This window comes from Cervus canadensis, chromosome 2 (assembly GCF_019320065.1).
Source record: "Cervus canadensis isolate Bull #8, Minnesota chromosome 2, ASM1932006v1, whole genome shotgun sequence".
In the NCBI taxonomy this organism is placed as follows: domain Eukaryota; kingdom Metazoa; phylum Chordata; class Mammalia; order Artiodactyla; family Cervidae; genus Cervus; species Cervus canadensis.
This window is the reverse complement of record NC_057387.1, coordinates 62276632-62302486: the sequence shown is the minus strand read 5'-3', so window position 1 is coordinate 62302486 and position 25855 is coordinate 62276632. Positions and strand designations below refer to the sequence as shown.

The 25855-nt window shown below is 36.7% G+C and overlaps 1 protein-coding gene across 1 annotated transcript in view; it reads right to left on the bottom strand.

The window, feature by feature from the left end:
• Window positions 1-25855, bottom strand: part of ADGRL4 (adhesion G protein-coupled receptor L4) — a 146002-nt gene that overhangs the window by 14104 nt on the left and 106043 nt on the right. Inside the window, exons 9-12 of the mRNA XM_043460878.1 lie at window positions 23810-23983; window positions 22362-22565; window positions 18815-19035; window positions 18619-18685 (exon numbers count right to left, since the gene is read on the bottom strand). Of these exons, the coding sequence (XP_043316813.1) occupies window positions 18619-18685; window positions 18815-19035; window positions 22362-22565; window positions 23810-23983 (666 nt within the window). The remainder of the gene's footprint in view (window positions 1-18618; window positions 18686-18814; window positions 19036-22361; window positions 22566-23809; window positions 23984-25855) is intronic.

Here is a 25855-nt window from a genome sequence, read left to right as displayed (position 1 = left end):
GTGACTGTTACTAAAGACAGAGAAGTCCCCCCCGCCTCCTCCAACCCTTTGTTATCTTTAAGTCTACTGCAGGGTATAGTACGTGTGCCTGTCAGGTAGCTTTCCAGATCATATCACGTAGTTTAATAAAGTAGCCGTGCCAAGTGGCTCAGTGGTTAAGAATTTGTCTGCCAATGCAGAAGACCCAAGAGATGTGGATTCGATTCCTGTGTTGGGAAGGTACTCTGGAGAAGAAAATAGCAACCTGCTCCAGTATTCTTGCCTGGAAAATTTCCTGTATAGAGAAGTTTGGCAGGCTAACGTCCATGGGGTCGCAACGAGGCCAACACGACTGAGTACAGCAATAAAATGAAAAAGTAAGATATAAAGTATCCAAGTGTATTCTGAATTAAAATTAACACTGATAAGTATACACGAAGAAGAAAGTGACACAACTGACTTTTCTTCCTACTCCTAGACTGAGTTATCTGCCAGACAAGTTGCAAGTCCTCATAAATCGATCAAGTTAAAATCCACAAATAGATTCAAATTCCAGTTCTCACTTTTATTTATTTAATTCCTTGTATTGCACTTTCCTTGTCGGTAAAATATGGATAATATTAGTATCTATTTCACAGGATTTTTGTATGTATTAAATTACATAATAAAGTACTTGGAATAATGTTCAATATAAATGTTCCAAACAAACATCAATCATCACTAATAGTTATTAAATCATATGGCAAGATGTTCTCTCAAATTGTCTCAAATATCTGAAGTGTCTAACAATAAATAGAGTGTATATTTACTAACAATTGGATAGACATTATTTTGTGTCATAGACTCACTAGACCTGTAAATAGCACCTTAAAATTTCAGAACTTCTATCTGTCAGTCTTTATTTTAGGCAATATCTCTTCAATGTAAAATATAAGATCTTTTTTTCCACTTTCAGGATTTTCCTCTAAAATAATATCAGCAAAATAAATACTTGAATAGGTTTAATTAAACAATAAGTTAATTCTTTATTGTTCATCTAAACAATTTCTCATTCTTATTAAAACTTCTCTAGGGCCGAATTGAAATTTCAGGGTCAAAAATCTAACTATCTTTAAAATTTTTATAGGAAAGGAAAGAGTAACTGTATTTTAAAGAGCAATAAATATAAATAATTATTAGATACATTAATATAAGAAGAATATTCTTAATAAATCTAATATGATATTCTGGGATATTTGATGTTGATCGCTCTAACATAGAAGAGGGATAAGCAAACTTTTTCTATCAAAGGCCAGACAGTAAATAGTTTAAACTATGAGGACCATATGTTCTCTGTCACAACTACTCAATTCTTCATACCATTAAAACAGCCTTAAACAATATGCAAACAAATGAACGTGACTATATTGCAAAAAAAATCTTTATTTATTAAAACAAGCTGTGACTATTGCGGGCTTCCCTGGTGGCTCAGATGGTAAAGAATCCGCCTGCAATTTGGAAGACCTGGGTTCCATCCCTAGGTTGGGAAGATCCCCTGGAGGAGGGCATGGTAACCCACTCCAATATTCTTGCCTGGAGAATCCCCATGGATGGAGGGGCCTGCTGGGCTACAGTCCATGGGGTCACAAAGAATCAGACACGACTGAGCGACTAAGCACAGTGGTTTAGAATAAGATCCATAAAGGTAAGGACTTTTTAATATTTTATTCACTGATGCATTCCCAGGGTATAGTACAAAGTCTGACATATATTAATAAAAGATGCTCAACAAACATTTGCTGAATGACTAAGAGGATGAAGGGTGGTATACCCCAATCTCAGGTACCCTTAATGGTGTATGTAAAGGAACATTCAACTATTAAATTGACTAAACATTCTTAAATCTAAATTTTGTTTCATCTCATATTCCGGCAATTGTGACAAAACAATATCATTATAAATCTATTGTCTGTAGGTAGATATACCAATGGAAACTGAAACAGTTAGCAAAATGAAATGACCCTCTAGGAATAGTTTGGAGAAAAAGTAAAGAATGAAGTTTCACCTCCTTTATTTTATGAATGGATGCCTCAGGATATATGCAACATTTTGCATCTAATAGAAACCACAGACCCATGGACTTTATGATATGTATTCATTAATCAGACTTGGGCACACAAGCAGGCCACACAAAAGTCTTAATCAACAAGTGTGCAGAATACTGCCTCATTAGGAAAACATCTTCCCACATCCCCTGAGGTAACAGTTAAATAATTGCTCTATTTTATTATGGCTAAAATCCCACAGCAATATATAATCATAAATTAAAAAAATATTTGCATTTCATGTTTTTAATGTTTCCATTAGGAATATTTTAATGGCTAGTTTTTCTCGATGTTTAAAAGAATAATTTACTAGTCTCCAAACAGAATTAAAAGGTGAGGAGAGCTAGAAATTTATAAACATGAACGATAAAGTGATCTCTGTGGGTGTAAGTGAATTTCAAGAGCTTATTTTTATGGTTGGTTTCAACTGTAGATGTTTATAAGCCATAGAAAGATGCTAGAAAGGGAACAAAGGTGAAGGAGGAAAACTATATGTGAAGAGCATTTACAACAATTATTCGATTTAATGTGACAATGAGAACTGAGTAATGAAATTTCTTTTGTTAAGATATAAGCAAGGAAAAATGTTCTTTGTATGTAGTTGCTGTATAAAATGAGGATAGAGGTTATTAACAGTTAAAAATTATACAAACATATCATCATTCAACTGTTAATTAGCATCTAAGATAGAACTTAATCAATTAAATTAAAAGATATTGCTAAGGTTATCACCAATATAAAAGGTAAAAAGAGAAGGACATAAGATTGTCTCCCAAATTATTGACACTTATCCAAAATTTTAAAGATTTTTTTTTAATCATTTTAATTTCCTTTCTTTTTACAGTAACTCTATCTATAGAATTGGCATCATTATCCTCATGTACATATTAGAAATCCAGGGCATAGAGAGGACACCAAATATGTGCTTTTTAATAATCATACTGCTTTGAAAAACTCTGACATTATTTGGCTAGGAACCCATTTTATTCAGTTAAACTGAAAACGCCAATGAAGGTAGATAGATAGATATAGCAATTTGCCTAAGGTGAAAAGGAAGTAAAAAAAGAATGAAGATACAAGGTGAAAAGGAAGTAAAAAAAGATACAAATGAACTTATTTACAAAACAGAAAAAGATACACATTGCAAACAAATTTATGGATAGAGGAGAGATAAATTAGGAGGTTGGGATTAACAAATACACACTATTATATAAAAGACAGATAATCAACAAGGGCCTACTATATAGCACAGGGAACTATTACTTCGTGACAACCTAGAAGGGAAAAGAATCTGAATATATACGTGTGTGTGTGTGTGTGTGTGTGTAACTGAATCACTGTGTTGTACACCTGAAGCTAACACAGCATGTAAATCAACTATATTCCAATTAAAAAAGTGATATAATGAATGCTTCACATATTCTCTCTTCTGAGACATTCTTCCCAAAATAACTCATTACCATGATGATGATTTCTTTCTTTAAATTTCCTTTGGGGAAAAGAATGAACATTTTTGACTAACCACTGTACTTGGTGCATTATTTATTCATCCAATTGCATTACTTGAGTGTGTGTGTGCTCAGTCGCTCAGTTGTGTCCGACTCTTTCAACCCTACGGATTATAGCCTTCTTGGGAAACCTCAAGGATATAGTGAAAGAAAGTCCATAATGTTTCACTCTCAAAGGGCTTAGAGTCTCCTGGAGGAGACAGATCTGAATCAGTTATGAATATGTCATTCAAACTAACATCTTTGTAATTATAAACAGAGGAAAATCCTCAAATATATATATATATATTTATTTATATATATATATGGCTTCTACGTAGGCATATAACAAAAAGATTTAAAGAGACCAATGAGTCAAGGACAGCTTTCCTCAGAAAGTGTTGTTTGAACTGGTATCTGCAAGGAACTCAGAGGAAGAACAGTCAGGGGAACGCTATGAAGAGTGTTTTAGGGTAGAGGTCCTAGAAGGACAGGCACAAAGAACTGCTGAGAAACTGTAAAGCAGCCAATGTTACTAAAACACAAAATCCCGCGGGAGAGATGAGGCTAGTAGGCAGGGGGAGTCCAAACATGCAGTGCCTCCCAGGGAAAGTGTCCACTTTATTCCTGTTTGCTGGGACCTAGTACTTGCCACTTCTGTTACCAAGTGTTCTGCTCAGTGTAGAATTCACTTGAGTCTTACTTGTTTACGTCTTGCTGAGACAGGCTCCTACAGGTCTGGAAAGCTCCGCTTCTGCCATATGCTCCTGGGTACCATGTGAGTCACGTGTGTAGTGGCCCTTCTAATTTCAAATGTGCCTAAACATGGAAGATAACCGGCAACATCCCGCCTCTCGTCCCAGACCCTATCTACATATGATGTAAGCATCACCTTTCACTCAAATAGGCTCAGGCACAAGTGGCGAGGGACAGCCACTCCCTTCAGGGGTAGTGGAAGAAGGATTCAAAACATTTATCATTGTGAATCTATTATTATTATTCAAAATGTCTATCAAGCGTATGGTGCTCTATTCCAAATAAGTGTAGATACTCTGTAGAAAAAAAAGACTACTTTTGAAAAGAGCTGTTTTATAGGGCCACCAATACAGGAAACTGTTCTGAAATATTTTTATTACCTACTTTTCACTTCAAAAGGGTCCTGACTTTGATGACAAATAACCTAAATAACCTTATCATTGGCTTTCCTTAAGGTTTTAGACTTGACCCCAAGAACAATATGAAGCCAAAAAGATGTAAACAGGGGGTAAAGAAATGTTCTGATTTGCTTTTCCATGATTTTGTGGTGGTGGTCTAGTCACTTAGCTGTGTCAAACTTTGTGACCCCAAGGATGTAGCCTGCCAGGCTCCTCTGTCCATGGGATTTCCCAGGCAAGAATACTGGAATGGTTGGCCATTTCCTTTTCCAAGGGGTCTTCCTGACCCAGGGATCGAACCCTGCTCTTTTGCATTGCAGGCAGACTCTTTACCATCTGAGGTACCATGATGTTACCTCAAGCTTACAGATGTGTTGTCTTTGGGTTGTTCATGTGTATACGTCCACCTGATACACTGTTTCGGGAGAAAGGTCTTTCTATTTACATATTCTCAGTTCTTGGCACAGCCTTAGCTGGGACTTTAATACTCGATAAAGTTTTGCCCTATGCTGAAATATTCTAAGTATTGTACCTATTTTTTCCCAGGTTATTTTTTCCTTCCAAAACTCCTTGCAGCTTTATTTAGATTTAATACTACCTATATTGAGAGTTTAAAAAAAATCATATAGATTCTTCAAAGAATTCAAAAGAACAAATTATTTTTTCTAAAGAAAATAAATCTTCCAATCAGAAGTATGGAATTGGGACTTACCTGATGATTCAGTGGTTAAGAACCCACCTTCCAATGCAGGGGACATGGGTTTGATGTCTGGGTAGGGAACTAAGATCCCACATGCCATGGGGCTACTGAGCCCCTGCATGCTTTAGAGCCCTCACTCCAACACTAGGGAAAGCCCATGTGGAAAAAGATCCCTCACGCTGCAACCAAGGCCCAACATCATCATCAACAACAACAACAACAACAACAAAGAACCATTAAAAAGAAAAAAAAAAGAAGTATGGAATTAAGGACAATAAATAATGGTTGAAAGACTAAACTTACCTTTCAGCTTTTTCGAAATGGGAGAAAATGAAAAAGGAATTTGAGCAATCAGATGTCATACAGGGTACTGAAAATTGCTTACTGATGAATATCAATTAAAAGAAAAGTAAAGATCTAAACTATATTCCATATACTGATCTATAGTCTGATATAGTTAGGACTTCAGGTAGGATATTTTGGTTAGTTGCTAGATATGCTTGGCAAGTATTTAGAAAAAATAATGTATAATGGGGGAAGAGACATCTACAGTAGACAAGATTTCCCTCATTTTCAAATGAGAGGAAGAGTACTTTATTTTGATAACTTCCCTATAAGAATTGAAAGCTTATGAATAATTTTTAGAAGGTTTGCTATTGCTGGGTCTCTGACAACTCACCCTGAAACCATTTGTGGAATCTGGGAGATGGGAACAAGGTTTTCATGGATCTAACAAAGATCTACTCCCTTCAACCTCTTGGGCAAGGAAAGATGAAAGAATGTGTGATAGGGAAACAGCACAGAATGTAAAATTGGAAACTTGAGTTTGTCTCTACCACTCAGTCACTGGGTGATCCTAAGTAAGTTGCTTAAACTCTCTTAAGATTCCACTTATTTAAAATATAGACAAAATGGTGGCTTTTACTCAAAGTGTAAATGAAACTCTAATGAAAAAAGGCTATGCCCTAACACTGAAAGACTTGGGCTCTCTTTTTGAACAGATACCATCAGGAGGCATGTTTTTTTCATCAGAAAGAATTGTAAATGTTCCTTTCTTGAGAAGCCCTGAAACTAGACACAACATTTTTATATGAGAAATAGAAATCAAGACAGAGCCACACAGATAGTACATTCTCTCAGAATATTTTATGTTTTGCAGAGAATACTGAAGGAGACAGAGGGACATGATAAATACTTATAGGGAAGATTAAACATTTTCAGATGTGTAGAATAAGAGGTCAGCAAATGCTAACTAAGACTGATTCAAAGAGGGGCTCACTCTTGTTGCAAGCCAGTGTGGGTAAGGACTCTGAGGCAGAGAATGATCAGAATATGTAGTGTGCTCTTAGCTAAATTTAAGGATTTTTATGTATTCTAATGAGTAGAAGCTTGAAGATTTCATCTGTTAGATACATAAGAATGTACATAATTTACTTTAGTGTAATCAGTTCCTCTCAAGGAATTAGTTCACTTCTTTAAAAAGCTATAAATAGCAGAATCCCCACAGGTATTTATAAATAGATAAGTCAAGATTACAGTTACTAGATCTAGCAAAAAACTAGTAAAACATTATCTCTTATTGCATGCTATTACTATCTTAATTTTGATATATTACTGAAGCTTTTGGGAGGATTAACTGAAATGCTAAAAGGGTTTTGTAAAGATTAAGAGATTATATGAATGTAAAGTGAATAATAATTCTAATGACTATCTTGCTGTACCAACATTCTTACTGTTTTCCTCTTACCATTTCATTATGTAATATCCCTCGATGTAAAGCTACATTTATACAAAAACACCAGTGATGAACTTCACCTTGGCTGGTAATTTCTAATTGGGCTTGAGAGACTCAAAGGATTTCTTTTTCAATATTATTTTTGATCTCCAATTTTTATAAAGTTATTCAATGTTTATGAAATTTTCTAGAACAAGTACCTAGTAGATTATCTGCAAAATGTATTTCTGGTAAGAATATAACCCCCATGAATAGGAATACACTGAAAACTACAAATGTATTATTTATGCTGTTCTTTTAGCTCCACTTTTTCTTTTTTAAATTCCAGCTACCTGTTATAAGAAGGTCAGAATAATATAAAAAAAAACCAGCTAAATGTTATAGGCTCTGAAGTTCTTAATAACACATAATATGGTGAAATGATAGAATCCTGAAGTGCCTTGAACCACAGAGGTCACTAAAAGATGCAGTTACCAAATATGATGCCATTAAATTAAAACATGTAATTAAAATGTTATCCCCACCATTTAAAACTTACAATGAATAGTGTTTCTAATATAGCTTCGATGGGGTCATCTAAAGGACATTGCCCAAGCTAAGATTTCAATTCCTTTTCTTATATTTATGCCAATTAAAGAAAGCTGCAAATGCACTCCTATAAAAGAAACTTACAAACCAATGTAGGATAGTAGCTCCCAATCAAGAGAATGAGGAATATGGCCCTCAAAGGATATTGTTATTTTTGGAGACAGTTTTGTTTGCCATACCTGGCTGGTATGTGGGGCTGGTGCCACTGGCATTAGGTGAGTGGAAGTCAGAGATGCTACTAACCTTCTATAAAGCAAAGGCCCCATAACAAAGACTTGGTCCTAATGTCAATAATGCCTCTTACAGAATCCTGGTCTATATATATTCAAATATAGCCATAAGATAACCACAGTAGATAAAACTACTCTGGCTTTGGAGTACAGAATGAAGCAGGGCAAAGGCTAACAGAGTTTTGCCAAGGGAAAGCAATTGTCATAGCAAACACCCTCTTCCAACAACTCAAGAGAAGACTCTACACATGGACATCACCAGATGGTCAACCCCGAAATCAGACTGATTATATTCTTTGCAGCCAGAGATGGAGAAGCTCTATGCAGTCAGCAAAAATAAGACTGGGAGCTGACTGTGGCTCAGATCATGAACTCCTTATTGCCAAATTCAGACTTAAATTGAAGAAAGTAGGGAAAACCACCAGACCATTCAGGTATGACCTAAATCAAATCCTTTATGATTATACAGTGGAAGTGAGAAATAGATTTAAGGGACTAGATCTGATAGACAGACTGCCTGATGAACTATGGACGGAAGTTTGTGACATTGTACAGGAGACAGGGATTAAGACCATCCCCATGGAAAAGAAATGCAAAAAAGCAAAATGGCTGCCTGAGGAGGCCTTACAAATAGCTGTGAAAAGAAGAGAAGGAAAAATCAAAGGAGAAAAGGAAAGATATTCCCATCTGAATGCAGAGTTCCAAAGAATGGCAAGGATATATAAAAAAGCCTTCTTCAGCGATCAATGCAAAGAAATAGAGGAAAACAACAGAATGGGAGAGACTAGAGATCTCTTCAAGAAAATTAGAGACACGAAGGGAACATTTCATGCAAAGATGGGCTTGATAAAGAACAGAAATGGTATGGACCTAACAGAAGCAGAAGATATTAAGAAGAGGTGGCAAGAATACACAGAAGAACTGTAAAAAAAAACATCTTCACGACCCAGATAATCACGATGATGTGATCACTAACCTAGAGCCAGACATCCTGGAATGTGGAGTCAAGTGGGCCTTATAAAGCATCACTACGAACAAAGTTAGTGGAGGTGACAGAATTCCAGTTGAGGTATTTCAAATCCTGAAAGATGATGCTGTGAAAGTGCTGCACTCAATATGCCAGCAAATTTGGAAAACTCAGCAGTGGCCACAGGACTGGAAAAGGTCAGTTTTCACTCCAATCCCAAAGAAAGGCAATGCCAAAAAAATGCTCAAACTACCGCACAATTGCACTCATCTCACAGGCTAGTAATGCTCAAAATTCTCCAAGCCAGGCTTCAGCAATACGTGAACCGTGAACTTCCAGATGTTCAAGCTGGTTTTAGAAAAGGCAGAGGAACCAGAGATCAAATTGCCACCATCTGCTGGATCATTGAAAAAGCAAGAGAGTTCCAGAAAAACATCTATTTCTGCTTTATTGACCATGCCAAAGCCTTTGACTGTGTGGATCACAGTAAACTGTGGAAATTCTGAAACAGATGGGAATATCAGACCACCTGACTTGCCTCTTGAGAAACCTGTATGCAGGTCAGGAAGCAACAGTTAGAAATGAACATGGAACAAAAGACTGGTTCCAAATAGGAAAAGGAGTAGGTCAAGGCTGTATATTGCCACTCTGCATATTTACCTTATATGTAGTGTACATCATGAGAAACGGTGGGCTGGGAGAAGCACAAGCTGGAATCAAGATTGCCGGGAGAAATATCAATAACCTCAGATATGCAGACGACACCATCCTTATGGCAGAAAGTGAAGAGGAACTAAATAGCCTCTTGATGAAAGTGAAGGAGGAGAGTGAAAATGTTGGCTTAAAGCTCAACATTCAGAAAACTAAGATTATGGAATCTGGTCCCATCACTTCATGGGAAATAGATGGGGAAACAGTGGAAGAAGTGTCAGACTTTATTTTTTTGGGCTCCAAAATCACTGCAGATCGTGATTGCAGCCATAAAATTAAAAGATGCTTACTCCTTGGAAGGAAAGTTATAACCAACCTGGATAGCATATTTAAAAGCAGAGACATTACTTTGCCAACAAAGGTCCCTCTAGTCAAGGCTATGGTTTTTCCAGTGGTCCTGTATGGATGTGAGAGTTGGACGGTGAAGAAAGCTGAGCGCTGAAGAATTGATGCTTTTGAACTGTGGTGTTGGAGAAGACTCTTGAGAGTCCCTTGGACTACAAGGAGACCCAACCAGTCCATCCTAAAGGAGATCAGTCCTGGGTGTTCATTGGAAGGACTGATGTCGAACTTGAAACTTCAATACTTTGGCCACCTCATGCCAAAGAGACTCATTGGAAAAGGCCCTGATGCTGGGAGGGATTGGGGGCAGGGGGAGAAGGGGATGACAGAGGATGAGATGGCTGGATGGCATCACCTACTCGATGGACATGGGTTTGGGTAGACTTCAGGAGTTGGTGATGGTCAGGGAGGCCTGGCGTGGTGCGATTCACGGGGTCGCAAAGAGTCAGATACAACTGAGAGACTGAACTGAACTGAACTGAATATTGGCAAAATGTCAGAAAATGGCCATTCTTATGATTTGTCAATGAAAGTGGAATATCAATTGAAGTAAATGTTATGGAGGCAATTTGTAACTTTAAAAATCTTCCTCTACTGGAGTTTGTACTTTTCTTTTTAAATTGAAGTTTAGCTGAATTACAAAGTTCTGTTATTTTTGTTACAGGAAAGAACTGACTCCATGTTGTATCTGTTTCTTTTACTTTAATCTTGGCTTCTAGTAGCTTTTGTTCACTAAAAGGATATTGTCCATACATAATGGCCTGTCTTGGGGAACCCTGCCCCTCTACCTGAATGTTAAACCAAAATGCCTTTTTATGGGACCCTGTCTACCTGTGGATGGCTACAGGAAGGGAGAAATTAATACATCCCTTCCCAGAGATTGGCCATTCCAGAGATATCTGCAAGATTAATGATCCTTTTACTTTTCTTCCTCAACCCCACCCCCCACCTCTGTTCTATAAAAGAACCTGACATCCAGCACTGACAGAATAGTTATTTTGGACATTCATCTCCCATAGTCTCAGTCAGCTGGTTTTCCAAATAAAGTCATATTCCTTGTCTTAACACTTTGTATGTCGACTTACTGACCTGTCACATGGCAAGCAGAGTGAGCTTGGACTCAATAACAGTTTCAGGTGTACAACACAGCAATTTGATAATTTTGTATATTAAGTTCCATACAAAGTTACTGTAATATTATTGACTATAACCTGTGCTGTACATTTTACTTCCAAAAAGCATTTCCTAACAAATTTATATAATGGGTATATGTAATTGTATTGAAATAGCCATTCTCTTGCACTAACAAATGTTCAATAAGGAAGAAGTTAAGTAAAAGAGGATACTCATAATATGTAATGATAAAAAATGGTAGAATTGTATATTCTAACAAGGAATGATGAATATGATATATTACAGGCTGCAAATAATTCAGGTTATATGATTTTATAATCAAATTTATTGCTTACATTTATACATATGTAAGTGCACACATATATATATATGTATTTATGTGTGCATATATGCATAGCAAAAGTCAGGAAGGATACAAAGTAAATATTAAGAAAAAGAAGAGTCAGTCATGGAGCATGTTTTGAAATGTTCACTTTTTACTTTAGAAAGTCTAATATTTACATTTCTTTCAAGTGTGGGAAATTTGTGAAATTTTAAAAAATGCAATAAGAATATATCACATAATAATAAGTACACACAGACATGGTCTGTTTGTAAGGGCTATGTGAGGAATTCATTTTTGAGTAGATTTTAATTCGTATTTCCTGGTGAAAGGGAATTAAAAGACAATTTAGAACAATTAGAGGAGACCACCACAAAAAACTGAGTGGAACTCTGGGCAATCTAAAGAGAAATGGGTAAAGTAGCAATGCAGAAACACTCAATTATAAGAGTTGTGATTTAAATTCAAATGAAAGCTCTCATTTTTTTAAAAAGAAAATGCTTTAATTGGACACAGCTTAATTAGTATTTGCCTCAATCAAGCAAATTAAATTCTTCAATACTGAACATATCTATAGGAAATTTTAATTTCTACTTAAAAGTTAAATTATTTTTACAAACTTTTTTTTTATATTTGTGTACTTGAATCTAATCATTTGTACAGTTTTAGTTAAAAGAATTCAGCATGAGATTAAAAATACTGAAGAAAGAAATAAATTATGAAATTATCTTCAGTTTGCAGCTTGCTTTACAAAGATTTAGAAATCTCTTTCTTGTACAGCTCAGTCTTTCAAAAGCATGGCTAGGCCTTTTCATGTATAGTTATAACCTTAACATTCCAAATGTAGCAATTCATAGATAGAATCATGGGGTCAGCAGTTCATACTTCAGAATTCTAAGAGATTCTTAACGAGTTAACACCTGAGGAAGTATATTCATTTGATCAATGCAGAAAATGTTGCTGCTCAAATACCTAAGTAGTTAAAAAACAACATATCAAGGGGTAGAAAAATCCACCAGTGCCGAACTATACTTATTTACATATTGTCTTAAAGGTATTATTATTATAACCCCAAACCAGACATGCCCCAGGGCTCCATTCATAAAAATAAGCAAATATCATTTACTGAGAACTAGTTCTTAGTCTTCAAAAGAAACAAAAGCATTCCATGTAAGAATTAAAGTCATTGTCAACTGTTCTATTAAAATGTTGTTTGCAAGTGCAAGTCTTCCCAGATTTGTTCATAGAAAGCTGTGAAAGCAAACTTATCTCCCATTTAAAGGCATGCACAGCAAAGTCACCAAAAATTATCTATTTAAATTTGAAGACTTCCTTATATTTTATCTTTATTCTGGAAAAAATATACTATTTATCCTATTAAATCTCTACTGCTTTACTTTAAGATGCTTCACATTTTATTTCATTTCAGTTACGTCTTCCAGTAGAGTGTATTAGAGAATTTTAACCAAGTCCATATAACAAACACATTTATTACAATATGACATCTTGCTATAATCAAACAAATGGTGTTGTATCTTCACCACTGTTTAAGAATTAGTGGTGAATTATGCTCATATATGAGCTTCCCTGGTTGCTCACAGTATAGAATTTGCCTGAAATGCAGGAAAGCCAAGTTTGATTTCCGGGTCAGGAAGATCCCCTGGAGAAGGGCATGGCAACGCCCTCCAGTATTCTTGCCTGGAGAATTCCATGGACAAAGGAGCCTGGTGGGCTATAGTCCATGGGGTTGCAAAGAGTCAGACACAAGAGTTTCACTTTCACATGCTTATGTATATGTATACACACACACACACACACACACACACACACACTATATTGGCCAAACATACATTCTGTGCATACAAATTTTTGTTGTGCAAATGATGGTTTTAAAATCAGGGTTTTAATTTAATTTTTAATACAAAAGATAAAGCTAAGAAAGCCAAGATTGTCCTCCAAATTATTGTGTATTTTACTGTTTTAATTTTTAAAGACTATATACTTTTTTTTCTAAAAAATTGTTTGGTATTTATTGTATCTTTTTGTGTTGGACTGGCCATCATTATCTTCATTTTACATGTTAGGAATCCAGAACATAGAACAGTGATGTCTTAAGAAAGCTCACAGGGTGTTTCTTCCTGCCTCTTTTATTGTCATGGTCTTTACTAATGAATCAATTAAAATTATTAAGGACTTCCTACCTTCTGTGTTCTGGAGTAACCAAAGAGAGGGCTGATAGTTTTACAGTGTAGAGTCTGCTCATGCACAGAAGGTATTGTGAATATTGCTCTGTAGAGAATTCATTTGCAACTCATTGGGCTGTGGTCCCTAAGTCATGCAACCAGTGGCACTGATTATTGAACAAGTTATGGTTAGTGAACCAAGAGACTCACAGCTCTTTGTTTTGGTGTTTGGACGTTGGAGATGAGGAGTGTAATGCACAGAGAAAGTTACCAGGTGAAACCAAACAAAGCATTAAGAGTACTCTTTTGATTTGATTTAAATCAAAGTTCTGTGGGATCATGTTGAAGAAAGGATCATGTTGATTTCAGGCATCACAAGGTGGTAGGATTATTGACTGAAAAGAATCAAGGAAATATGCAAGGAGCAGTAAATATTCTAAAGAGGATAATGTTTTTATAAGAGTTGCTTAGTGGAGACAAGATGTGTAAAAAAGGGCTGAAAATAGGGCTCAGCTAAACTACTGATAACTCTATATACCAGTCTATGGTATTTGAAACATGTGGTGGTGGTTTAGTTGCTAAAGTCGTGTCCAACTCTTTTGCAACCCCATGGACTGTAGCCCACCAGGCTCCTCTGTCCATTGAATTTCTCAAGCAAGAATACTGGAGTGGGTTGCCACTTCCTTCTCCAGGGGATCTTTCCAGCCCAGGGATCAAACCCACGTCTCCTGAATTGCTGGCAGATTCTTTACTGCTGAGCCACAGGGAAGCCCTATTTGAACTATAGGTCAAGGGAAACTATTGGCACTGAGATGAAGAAAGTAGGACATGGATTCAAATTCATGAACCCGAGTTCCCGCTTTATGTACTTAGTGGCTTTCGGGCCAATTGTGTAACCACTGTATACGTCAATTTCTCCAACTTGAAAATAAAATACATCACACATATACATTTTTGAGTTGTTGAAGGATTAGATTAAATACACTAACACACTTATTACCAGGAATAAAAGAGCTTAATATTAATGTTCTTATTTTTCTTATTAATCATTCCCACTATGTGACCAGAGTTTGGGGCAGTTGATTATGAATAGATTAAAATGAAATGGGACAGAATGCCATCAGAATGTCAGATTAGAAGGCAATTGCAAAAGTGGCAAGTTAAAATGAAAAGCTGAGCTTTAATTAATACAGAACTAGTTTCAAGTTGTAGCCTCATTTATTTGTAGTGTCTTGGGGCCAATCACTTAGCAATTTGAATTAAATTCTACTTTTCATTAACTATAAAATGGGACAATAACAATGTGGATGGATGATTTAAGGAGACTGAACAGTGAAATATTAGCTGTCTTTTTAAAATTAGTAGCTGCTCAATAAATTGTAAATTTAAAATTCCTATTATTGTTATTAATACTATAACTCAACATGATAACAAATGTCTGATTATGAAAGTAGAGAAGAAATGGGTAAGTTCAGGGTGGGAAAGCTGATAAACAATTAATGACAGATAGACTTAAGGAGTGATGTATCTATGAAAATATGATTTTTGAATATTTTTAATAACATGATAATTTTGTGATTTCTGGGATTCCTTATTTACAAGAGCAACTATTTTGTCTGTGCCCTTTGTTTTCCTTCAGAAGGAACCTGGCAAGCTTACAGGGCTGCTTAGGAGACACTTAAGTTCACACTAAGAATTCAGTGTATGTGGAGTAGACTGTTTCTCACCCCATCCACAAATGAGTTTCTCATCTCACTGATGTGGTCCAGCCCATGTTGATGTCTCTCAGACCAGTTATCACTTATATTTAATTATATGTTATGCTTTGCATTTGTTTCAACTTGCTTTCTCCTCACTGATACTATAGTGGACAGAGCATAATTCTTATATTTCCTTTGTTTTCCCATCATTCCCAGATCACTCAATTAAGACAGTGAACTTAATGATATGGCTTGGCATCCTTTCCTACCAGAATATGCCCCAACATAGGGTGATAATTTTCAATTCAGTAATTCTGTGTAGGTGACTGTTGGAGTGGCATGGTTGGTTCTAGGATGTGTTCCTCCATTCATAAAGCACAGCTCCTCTGCTGCAGGGGGCTAGAAGGGTTTGATCAGCTCTTGGTGATAGCACTTCATGACATCACTTTGGTTGTTTGGTTCTTATTACTGCTGGTAGTCTTGGTGTGCTTCCCCTGTGGCTCAGGGGTAAAGAATATGCCTGCCAATGCAGGAGACACTGGTTCGATGCCTGGGTCAGGAAGATCCCCTGGAGGAGGAAATGGCAATCCACTCCAGTATTCCAGCCTGGGAAATACCATGGACAGAGGAGCCTGAGGGGCTACAGTCCGTGGAGTTGCAAAAGAATTGGACATGACTTAGCGATTCAACAACAACAATCTTGGTTTATGTGTTGGCCTCCACTTAGATTAAGTTTGATTTGAATGTTTATAGTGTTTTATTTCTATCTTAACTCCTATTTTCAGAGAGTGCTAGCCATGCTACCATTCAACATCCCTGTCCTCAACCTATTCTCTTGTTGTGTGTAACTTCACTTGACCTAACAACCTTCTGTGCACCCTTACAACGTTCCCTTGTCTAAATATTCTGTACCTATAAGATAGCTGAAACCTTTGTGTGTTACCCCCGTCATTTAATTCCCAGGCACACTCTATAATAATCCTTTTCCTCCCTGCTGTCAAGGGAATGGACAATAACATGCAGTCTGCAGGGAACTAAAAGCAACTCTATGTTCTATGTTCACCCTTGACCCAAAGTCAGGGGACATATGTCAAGTTGTCATAAAAACTGTTCATACTCTCCTCTTGTATATCAAGGAGACATGAAAATTCCCCTGGCATTCAATCTGGGATCAGGATGGGAGTTTTTACTATTTTACTATTTCCAATTCCATTGTCTATAGACCTTTTGCAGTACTCCTCTACAATTCGTCTTCAAGAAGAACTAGGGAGAGCACTTATTTTTTTCCACTGGTAAGGTAAGGAAAATCTTTACACAAAGAACAATGCACTCCCTTACAGGCCAAGGACTCCTAATTCCAAGTCATGACTCTCTTGCCCCCACCACCCCTCAAATCTCCTTACTGGGTTATAGCTGGTCCTACTGTCTCTTTGTAAGACTCCTGGAAAGTATCAGGTCCAAATTATTGGTGGCTCTTTTTTAAATATCAGGTGCTCAATACTTCTTTTACTCATTGAACTCAATACTATTTCTGGACAACAGGAAAAGTTTTACTTAATGTATCATACTGCTTAATACTAATATGCCAGCATTAGCACAGAAAGTGATGTAACTAGAGTAAAGGAATTCACTTTCATTCACTAATTAAAGGATTTCTGCTATTTTAAATATACATAAAAGATAAACAGTATTCAGTTTTAGAGTAAAACTAAGGGGCCTTATCCATTTCTTAAATAGCTGAACCTCTAGTTAAATGGAATGATTAATATACAGAAACTGTATGGAAGACACATTGGTTCACTGATTTCAGCCTAGGACAGTGTGACCCTGTTCATTTAGGTTCCCAGGAAAGTTTAGAGGACTCAGTTTTGGATATCCTTTCTAAAGTCTGTCCATCTTACCATAAGAGAATCCAAAGTTATCTCTCCCCTTATAACAGCAAGAGTAAAAAATAATTTCAGGGAAAACTTTCCGTTTATTACTTTAGAGAAGTATGCTTGTTATTTTGTCCTGCTTCCAGAAAATTCCTAGCCCACTATGTTCCTCTAAACTCTAAGGATCACTGATCCACAGAACTTTCACTTGTACAAAACAGTATCAGAGATGGTTCACTCTGTAGAGAAGGAATAAGTACAATAAGAATATATAGACAGGGCCTACACACAAAATACCCATATCCGGGAAAAACATGAAAATACATGGATGGGGCATATTCAACCTATATTATCACATAGTTGAAAATTTTGCAATTCTAAATTAACTCTGAAACTGTTTTAGCTGAAATCTTGCCAATGTTTTCTTTTTCTATTGCTAGATTCACTGTCAGAATTATAAGCAATTTTCCTGCAATGTTTAGGAAATATAGTCTCTAAATGCACTTTCACTCATGCCATTAAAAAATAAACCTTGATAAAAATCCTCTGCTTTGCATTTCAAGTCTTTTTCCATTTAACAGCTTTCTTACCACCATAAAAACACATGGGAAAAGACTGAGAGGGAAAAAATTCAAAAAGATACCTAACTTATGGTCAAAACATATGAGACAAAGTTGTCCAAAATATTGTCACAACTCCCCCATTAACAATTCATTCTATTGTAGAGCATTGTCAGACCTCCCAGATTCACTGACAGACTATTATATTCAGAATGGCTTTGAAAACTTAACGGCACTTAGAAATGCTCTGGAGACATATAAAAATGTCTTTATTTAGAATGGAACATATAACACCTGCCAAATTTGTAGGTTTGAAACCACTTCCAATAAGAATTAAAAGGCCCTCTTCCCAACTGAAATAGGGCTATCAATATATGACTTGTCTGCTCATGGGAAATAGTGGGTTCTTGTCTCTGATGTTGCAATTTAGTTTGAAATCACTTTCGTGATGACAGGGTACATAAGGATGATAAAACTATAAAGATGACAGTCTAATCTTCAAAGATCACTGATCATTGATAAAAGATTAAATAACGTAAACATCTGAAATGCCAGATTATCAGCTGGTTGGCACACTCTCAGTACTGAAGTATGCTGAGATACTACCGATAAGTGAAAAATGCTTTTCTTACAAGTAATGCAAAAATACATCCTCCCAAGAGGTGCGAGTGAACTGTAACAGCTTTGAGTTTAAGATGCTCATTTTTTTCTTATTAGTGAAGCAATATATATAGTGTTAATAAATGATTTATTGTAAAGTGCTCAAAATAATTTTTCCTCTCGAAGTAATGACTGATTGCTGAGAATTATAGGCACTTTTAAATCAATACTTTTCTGAATTCTAACCACAATTTTAAAATATACTTACAAGAATGATTAGACAGGCTGGTCCTATGAAACTCCAGATAAAGTTGTTTTCTGTGCTAAGCCAACATCTGAAAAGGAAATAAGAGATAAAATCTATACTTATGTTTGTATGTACTTCGACAAAGCAAAAGTTTCAATGATATACACAGCTTAATCAGAACTGCATATCAAATATTTATGAGAACATCTTAACTTACACTTTGGTGGTGCCATAATATCTATATCCTAATGATGCTGAAAATCCAACTACCACAGCTGGGCTGAGATAGCCAAAAATATAAAAATTCTTGTGCAGAAATCCTTTGTTATAGATGACTCCTACAACAATGAGATAGAGGTGGATGCCTTCAATGCACATCCACGCAAAGGCAGCTAAAAAGAAGTAGTGCAGCAGCCCAGCAACTATGGAACAGAAGAGCTAGACAACAAAGAAAGAAAGAAACCATAAACAATACTTATTTTAACATTATTGTAACATAAAATCTTGACTTTCTCTATAAATTATACCATTTTATATAATGCTTGATCATAGTAAAATATCCTTGTCAAATGTCAAGTTTTTCACTTGTACCACTTCCACCTGATTTAAAAGAACTGTGCTTCATCAATGTGCAACACTCATCAGTCCTGTAATAGAATTAAGTTGCTAGTCTTGTCCAGAGATTTATACTTTTTATACACTTATGTGATCAACTGTGGACTGGTCACATGCAACCATGATTATCTCAGTGACTGTGTCATGATTTGAGCTGATTTCTGTTTTGCAGATGTCTTTATTTTAATCGTGCTCAAAGAATGAAAATTACTGCTAACACTATGTTAAACAAAACATAATAAATAAGAGAGAGTACTGAATTTATAAAACATATGAACAAATGATGATATATTTTACAAAAACATCCACTATATATTCACTTTAAGTTACAAGATTAACAGGTAAATTTGAGATGGATTTCAGTACAATGTTATCTATTAGTACTGACTTCACACTTAGAATGACAGTTAGAAATAACAAATGAAGCAGTTATACATTTCTGTATTAACAGAACTAACACAGTTGGGCCTCCATGGTGGCTCTGATGGTAAAGAATCTGCCCGTAATGCAGAAGACCCAGGTTTGATGCCTGGGTCAGGAAGATCCCTTGGAGAAGGAAATGGCAACCCACTCCAGTATTCTTGCCTGGAGAATTCCATGAACAGAGGAGCCTGGTGGGCTACAGTCTATGGGGTCACAAAGAGTCAGACACGACTGAGTGACTAACACACACACACAACCCAATTACTGGTGAGATAACATAATATTTAGATACTTACTACACTTAATAGAGTATAATTCAACCATAAAGAGATTACCTACTAAAATATATTTGAGATCACTATATAAGGTTGGGGATGGTGATTAAAATCTGGGAACCACTTTAGTGAAGAAGTAAAATTTGAAATATGGCTTGAAAATGGGGAGAATTTGACAGCTGAAATGTAGAATTGAAAATAAAGACTGAAAAAAATAGTTTTGTGATGAGGATAACGATGGGATGAAGACAGGCGAATTATGCATTGGAGGATAGTGGGGATATACAAAAATGAATGATGTTATAAATACCATTGCAAAACAAATAAAAACAGATATAGAGTTTACAATTTAGTGTATATTATATTAAATAGGTGCTTTGTGGCATCTACTTCAGAAGAAAACCTTGATAACTGCTGGTTATCTCCACTACTTGGAAGATCACTAAAAAGAATGGAAATATGGAGGCAACTGAAGGTTCTGTGGCCACGCTGATGAATCTCTCTGGTCTCCAGCTGCAGGGTGGGCTGCAGCAGCCGCAGAGGAAAGCCACTGACGTGCTCACGATTTCCGATGGCTGCTGTTGCTGCTGTTCACTCGCTAAGTCATGTCCAAAGTCACTGCAGACGGTGACGCAGCCATGAAATGAAAAGAGGCTGACTCCTTGGAAGGAAAGTTATGACCAACCTAGACAGCATATTAAAAAGCAGAGACATTCCTTTGCCAACAAAGGTCCATCTAGTCGAGGCTATGGTTTTTCCAGTGGTCATGTATGGATGTGAGAGTTGGACTATAAAGAAAGCTGAGCACAGAAGAATTGATGCTTTTGAACTGTGGTGTTGTAGAAGACTCTTGAGAGTCCCTTGGACTGCAAGGCGATCCAACCAGTCCATCCTAAAGGAGATCAGTGTTCATTGGAAGGACTGATGCTGAAGCTGAAACTCCAATACTTTGGCCACCTGATGCGAAGAGCTGACTCATTTGAAAAGACCCTGATGCTGAAAAAGATTGAGGGCAGGAGCAGAAGGGGACGAAAGACGATGGGATGGTTGGATGGCATCACTGACTCGATGGACATGGGTTTGGGTGGACTCTGGGAGTTGGTGATGGACAGGGAGGCCTGGCGTGCTGAGGTTCATGGGGTCGCAAAGAGTTGGACATGACTGAGCGACTGAACTGAACTGAAGTCACGTCAGTCTTGGTGAGACCCTAAGGACTGCAGCATGTCAGGTTCCCTTTCCTTTACTATCTCCCAGAGTTTGCTCAAATTCTTATCTATTGAGTTGGTGATGCCATTCAAGGATCTCATCCTCTGCCGCCCCCTTCTCCTTTTGCCGTCAATCCTTCCCAGCATCAGAGTCTCTTACAATGAGTTGGCTCTTCACATCAGGTGGCCCAAGTATTGGGGCTTCACCTTCTGAATCGGTCCTTTCAATGAATATGCAGGGTTGATTTCCTTTAGGATTGACTGCTGACAGCCACTGACTGAGCACAGCAAGACATTACTATTCTTGAGAGACTTGCCGTGTGACTTTGGTTGAGGATCTTCTGAAAGGACTACTTCATAGGCAAGCTGAGCTTTCCTCAGCTTGTAAAGTGTTTCTGTGCATGTGTGGTAAGTCACTTCAACTGTGTCCAACTATTTGTGACCCCATGAACTGTAACCCGCCAGGTTCCTCTGTCCGTTGGATTCTCCAGGTAAGAATACTGGAGTGGGTTTCCATACCGTCTCCTCCAGGGGATCTTTCCGACCCAGGGATCAAACTTGCATTTCTTATATATCCTGCATTGTCAGGTGGATTCTTTACCACTAGCACCACCCGGGAAACCCAAAGTGCTTCTACCACTACTCCTTTCTTCCTTCTTTCCTTCTTCACTCAGGCTCAGACCTGCATCTTGATCTGATGGCTCTCCATGTCTCTCTCTTCCCATCTTCTCTCAGAGTCATTTCACCTAATAAAGTTATTGCTTGTTTAATCCCACCTTAGGATGACCCAGTCTAAATCAATATGGGAGATATTTGATAAGGATCTACATCAATAATGGTGGAAAATGGTTATTACAAAAGTGCAGTTACTAGGTTGAGCTAATTTATCAAATTTCAACCTATGAATTCTAGCCACTTTTGTGTTCTGTCCCTGTCATACGATAAACATTGTTTTCAACTATCTTTCTCCCCTCTACTTTTGTTTAATGGCCATGTAGAAACAAACAAATAAAACCAAAACAAGGTTATTTCTTTTTACAGTTCATCATGAAGGCCACTGTGGTTAATGGAATTAATCAGCAAGTTGCTAATATATGTTAGCATTCTCAAACTTAGAAAAGCGTTAAGAACAAAGTATATAGTGTGCTTGCTCCACCAAGCCCTTAATTCCAATCCATGTCTCTATTACATATATATTTAGGAAAGTAAAAATTTAGAAAGCAGAGAGTAAGAGAGATCTACATACCTTATTAGTATTTGTATTTATCCCAACAAGAAAAACAAGTTCAGCAAGGAATAGGCTACAGCAGAGATTTTTGTGAATTGTTGTCCTCGTGCTTTGAATTTCACTGAAGAACCAGAAGGTAAAAATGCATAGGGCAAGGCAAATCAGTGAAATAATTATTCCTAGTTGAGTGATCCTTGTAAGAATATTATAATCTTTAATACCCTAAGGGAAAATAATAATACAGCTGTTAAGAGACTTAACTCAGTAGCTTGTCAAAGGAACTACAACATATAATGAACTTCCTTTTTCGGTGAAACATTAATCAAACTGTTCCTAAAATGTAAAAATACAAATGTGCATTTAGATGAGAAAACTTTGTACTTCTGAATATGCTTAATATTCACAGAAATCTGATATAAATCACATAGCACTTTAACAGTTCTGTAATTAGTGATATTTTTCCTAAGCATCGTATATATTAGTATATGGTTTAACAATGTTATCACCATTGGTTTCTTGATATTAGAAAGTCAATTCATTATTGTAATGTGAAAATGGTTAATTAAAGCAGATTTATCAGTGGCAAGAATAAGTCTTATTTCTATGCAGTAGTTCATTTAAACACATTAAATAAAGGTATCAGAAAAGCTGCATAAATAGAATAATAAAATAGTACAGGTGAGAGACTTTGAAATGGGAAAGTTTGGTTTCACTCTAACCAGACGGTTTTATATATATAACACAGGCATCTTATTTAACATTCAGGAAAAAAATCATGTTTCATTCAGAAAAAAAAAAAAAAACTTTATCACTGACATTATGGTTAGGCAGATTTATTTAGTCACAATAAGTATTTGGTGAATTCTAAGTTTTGTATAGAAATGAGACTGCAATCTAAAGATTATAAAATACAAAATAAAAAAATTATATGATGTAAGAGCAAGATATTATGATGTAAAATACATAATCTGAAGCTTTTCACTTTAGAGAGATTTTTCATGTTTAAAAATCTGAGGCATTCTACATTATTAAAAAATTGTATTTGTTACAAGTGTGCTAACACTTATTGACCAGCTATCAGAGATTTAAATGAATCTGTCACCAGTAAAAATAAACTTTCAATACAAAGGCAAAAGCCCTTAAAGTTCATGATCCTTTAAAATGTACGAATGGTTCCTAAAAGCAGCATTAAAAACTAAAGTCTGGATAGAAATCTGATATACAATCTACTAGCTATTATAGACTGGTAAGTCTTACACTAAAAACAAAGATTTAAATTAGATATGTCATAGAACGCAGGTATGAAAAGAAAGACTAAAAAAGGTAATGCTGAGATCATATCAATTAATTAAATATGCTATTTACATCCAAAGAACATAGAAAAATTAATTATTCTCTTGAACAACATAAAAAACAAGAAAAAAGCAAAGACAGGTTTAGAAATATGAAGTGGGAAACTGCCTTACAATAGAAGAACTAGAAGACATCAAAATTGCAAAATGTGTCAGGTGGTTACAGCGGCATGAGGTGTGGGTATCATTCGAGAATGTCAGCTCACAGCCCTCTGAAGACCAACTGCCGTTCATGGTGTCAGGTAAGTAGTTCCAGAATGCACACTGACTCTTATATTTATCTGTGGTCTGAAAAAGAGACATTTTACTGATGAGAAAAAAGTTGCACATCGAAATCATTTCAGTTATATTTAAAATACTATTTTTCATAACAATATAATTGTTATGAAACACGCCTAAAAGGAAAAGCATGAAATCAACACTAATAAGAGAGTGCTGCTGTTGTGTGAAAGAACTGAAGTTTATGCTACAACCATGCTATATTTTATCAACGCTGTTTCATGTAGTTGTGAGAATTATTATCAACTGAGATCACGTAGGGGCTTCCCAGGTGGCTCACTCTAAAGAATCTACTTGCTAATGCAGGAAATGCAGGAGACCAGGGTTGAACACCTGAGTCAGGAAGATCCCCTGGAGGAGGAAATGGCAACCTACTCATGTAGTTGCCTGGAAAATTCCATGGACTGAGGAGCCTGAAGGGCTACAGACCATGGGTCCCAAAGAGTCAGACATGACTGAGCACTATCATGTACCTCATCTAGAATGGTGCATATGACATATCTTTATTATCTTCAACACTAATTTATTGAGTATGCACTAGCTGTCAGTCATTGATCCAGGTGCTGAAAATAAAACACTGAACAAAACAAAAAAAGTGTTTGTATTGCTGACTTTACATTCTAATGAGGAGATGAGGAATTATTAAATAAGCCAGGGAAATGAGAACAGGATTAATCTGAGGAGGCTTCTCACAGGAAAAGACGTTTAAGAAAATACTCCAATTAAGGGACAGTGAGCCCTAAAGACTAGGGAACAGAGGGTTTTGACAGTTGGAATGGAAATTAGAAAAGTTCTGAAGTGAGACTCAACAAAGGTTTTCCAGAAATATCTAGAAGTCAATGCAGTTCCAGTAATGAATGAGGCAAAGTGTGGTGAGTATAAGATCATAGATCGCAGGGGCTGATCAAATAGACTACAGGATGATTGTTCAATAAATGGCAGAGTTCTCCTTATCATATATTAATGTTAACTAATCACAACACAATACCTAGTGCACTGTAAGCTTTAATAAGGTAGTCATAGAATGCTACATATCTATGCTAGTTTATCTTGTAGAAATAACACCATTTACAATTATATAACAATTTAAGGTTAACCAGGTGCTATCTCACCCACTCTGTTTAATTTGCTCCTTCAAAGAGCCCTGTGAAGTGGGTATTGTGTTGGGACTAAGATATGTCAAAACTGTATTTAAGATCTGGTGGCTCGGTGGTAAAGAATCCGTCTGCCAAGCAGGAGATGTAGGTTTGATTTCTGAGTTGGGAAGATCCCCTGGAGAAGGAAATGGCAACCCACTGCAGTATTCTTGCCTGGGAAATCCCACGGACAGAGGAGCCTGGCAGACTACAGTCCATGGGGTTGCAAAAGAGTTGGACACGACCTGGTGACTAAACAACAACAACAAATCATTGATAAGTGGAGTAAAACAGAGTCAAACAAAATCTTCAGATGAAATATTCATTAAAGAAAATATTGGTGGTGGTTTAGTCACTAATTCGTGTCCGACTCTTGTGATCCCATAGACTGGGATCCCACCAGGCTCCTTTGTCCTTGGGATTCTCCAGGCAAGAAAACTGGAGTGGGTAGCCATTCCTTTCTCCAGAGGATCGTCCTGACCCAGGGATCAAATCCAGGTCTCCCCACTGCAGGCTGACTCTTTACTGAGTCAGTAGGGAAGCCCATATGTACACTACCATGTATAAAATAGTATTGGCTTCTCTGGTGGCTCAATCGGTAAGGAATATGCCTGCAATGCAAAAGACCCAGGTTTGATCCCTGGGTCAGGAAAAACCCCTGGAGAAGGAAATACTGAGGAAATACCCCCCAGTACTTCTTGCCTGCGAAATCCCATGGAAGGAGGAGCCTGGTGGGCTACAGTCA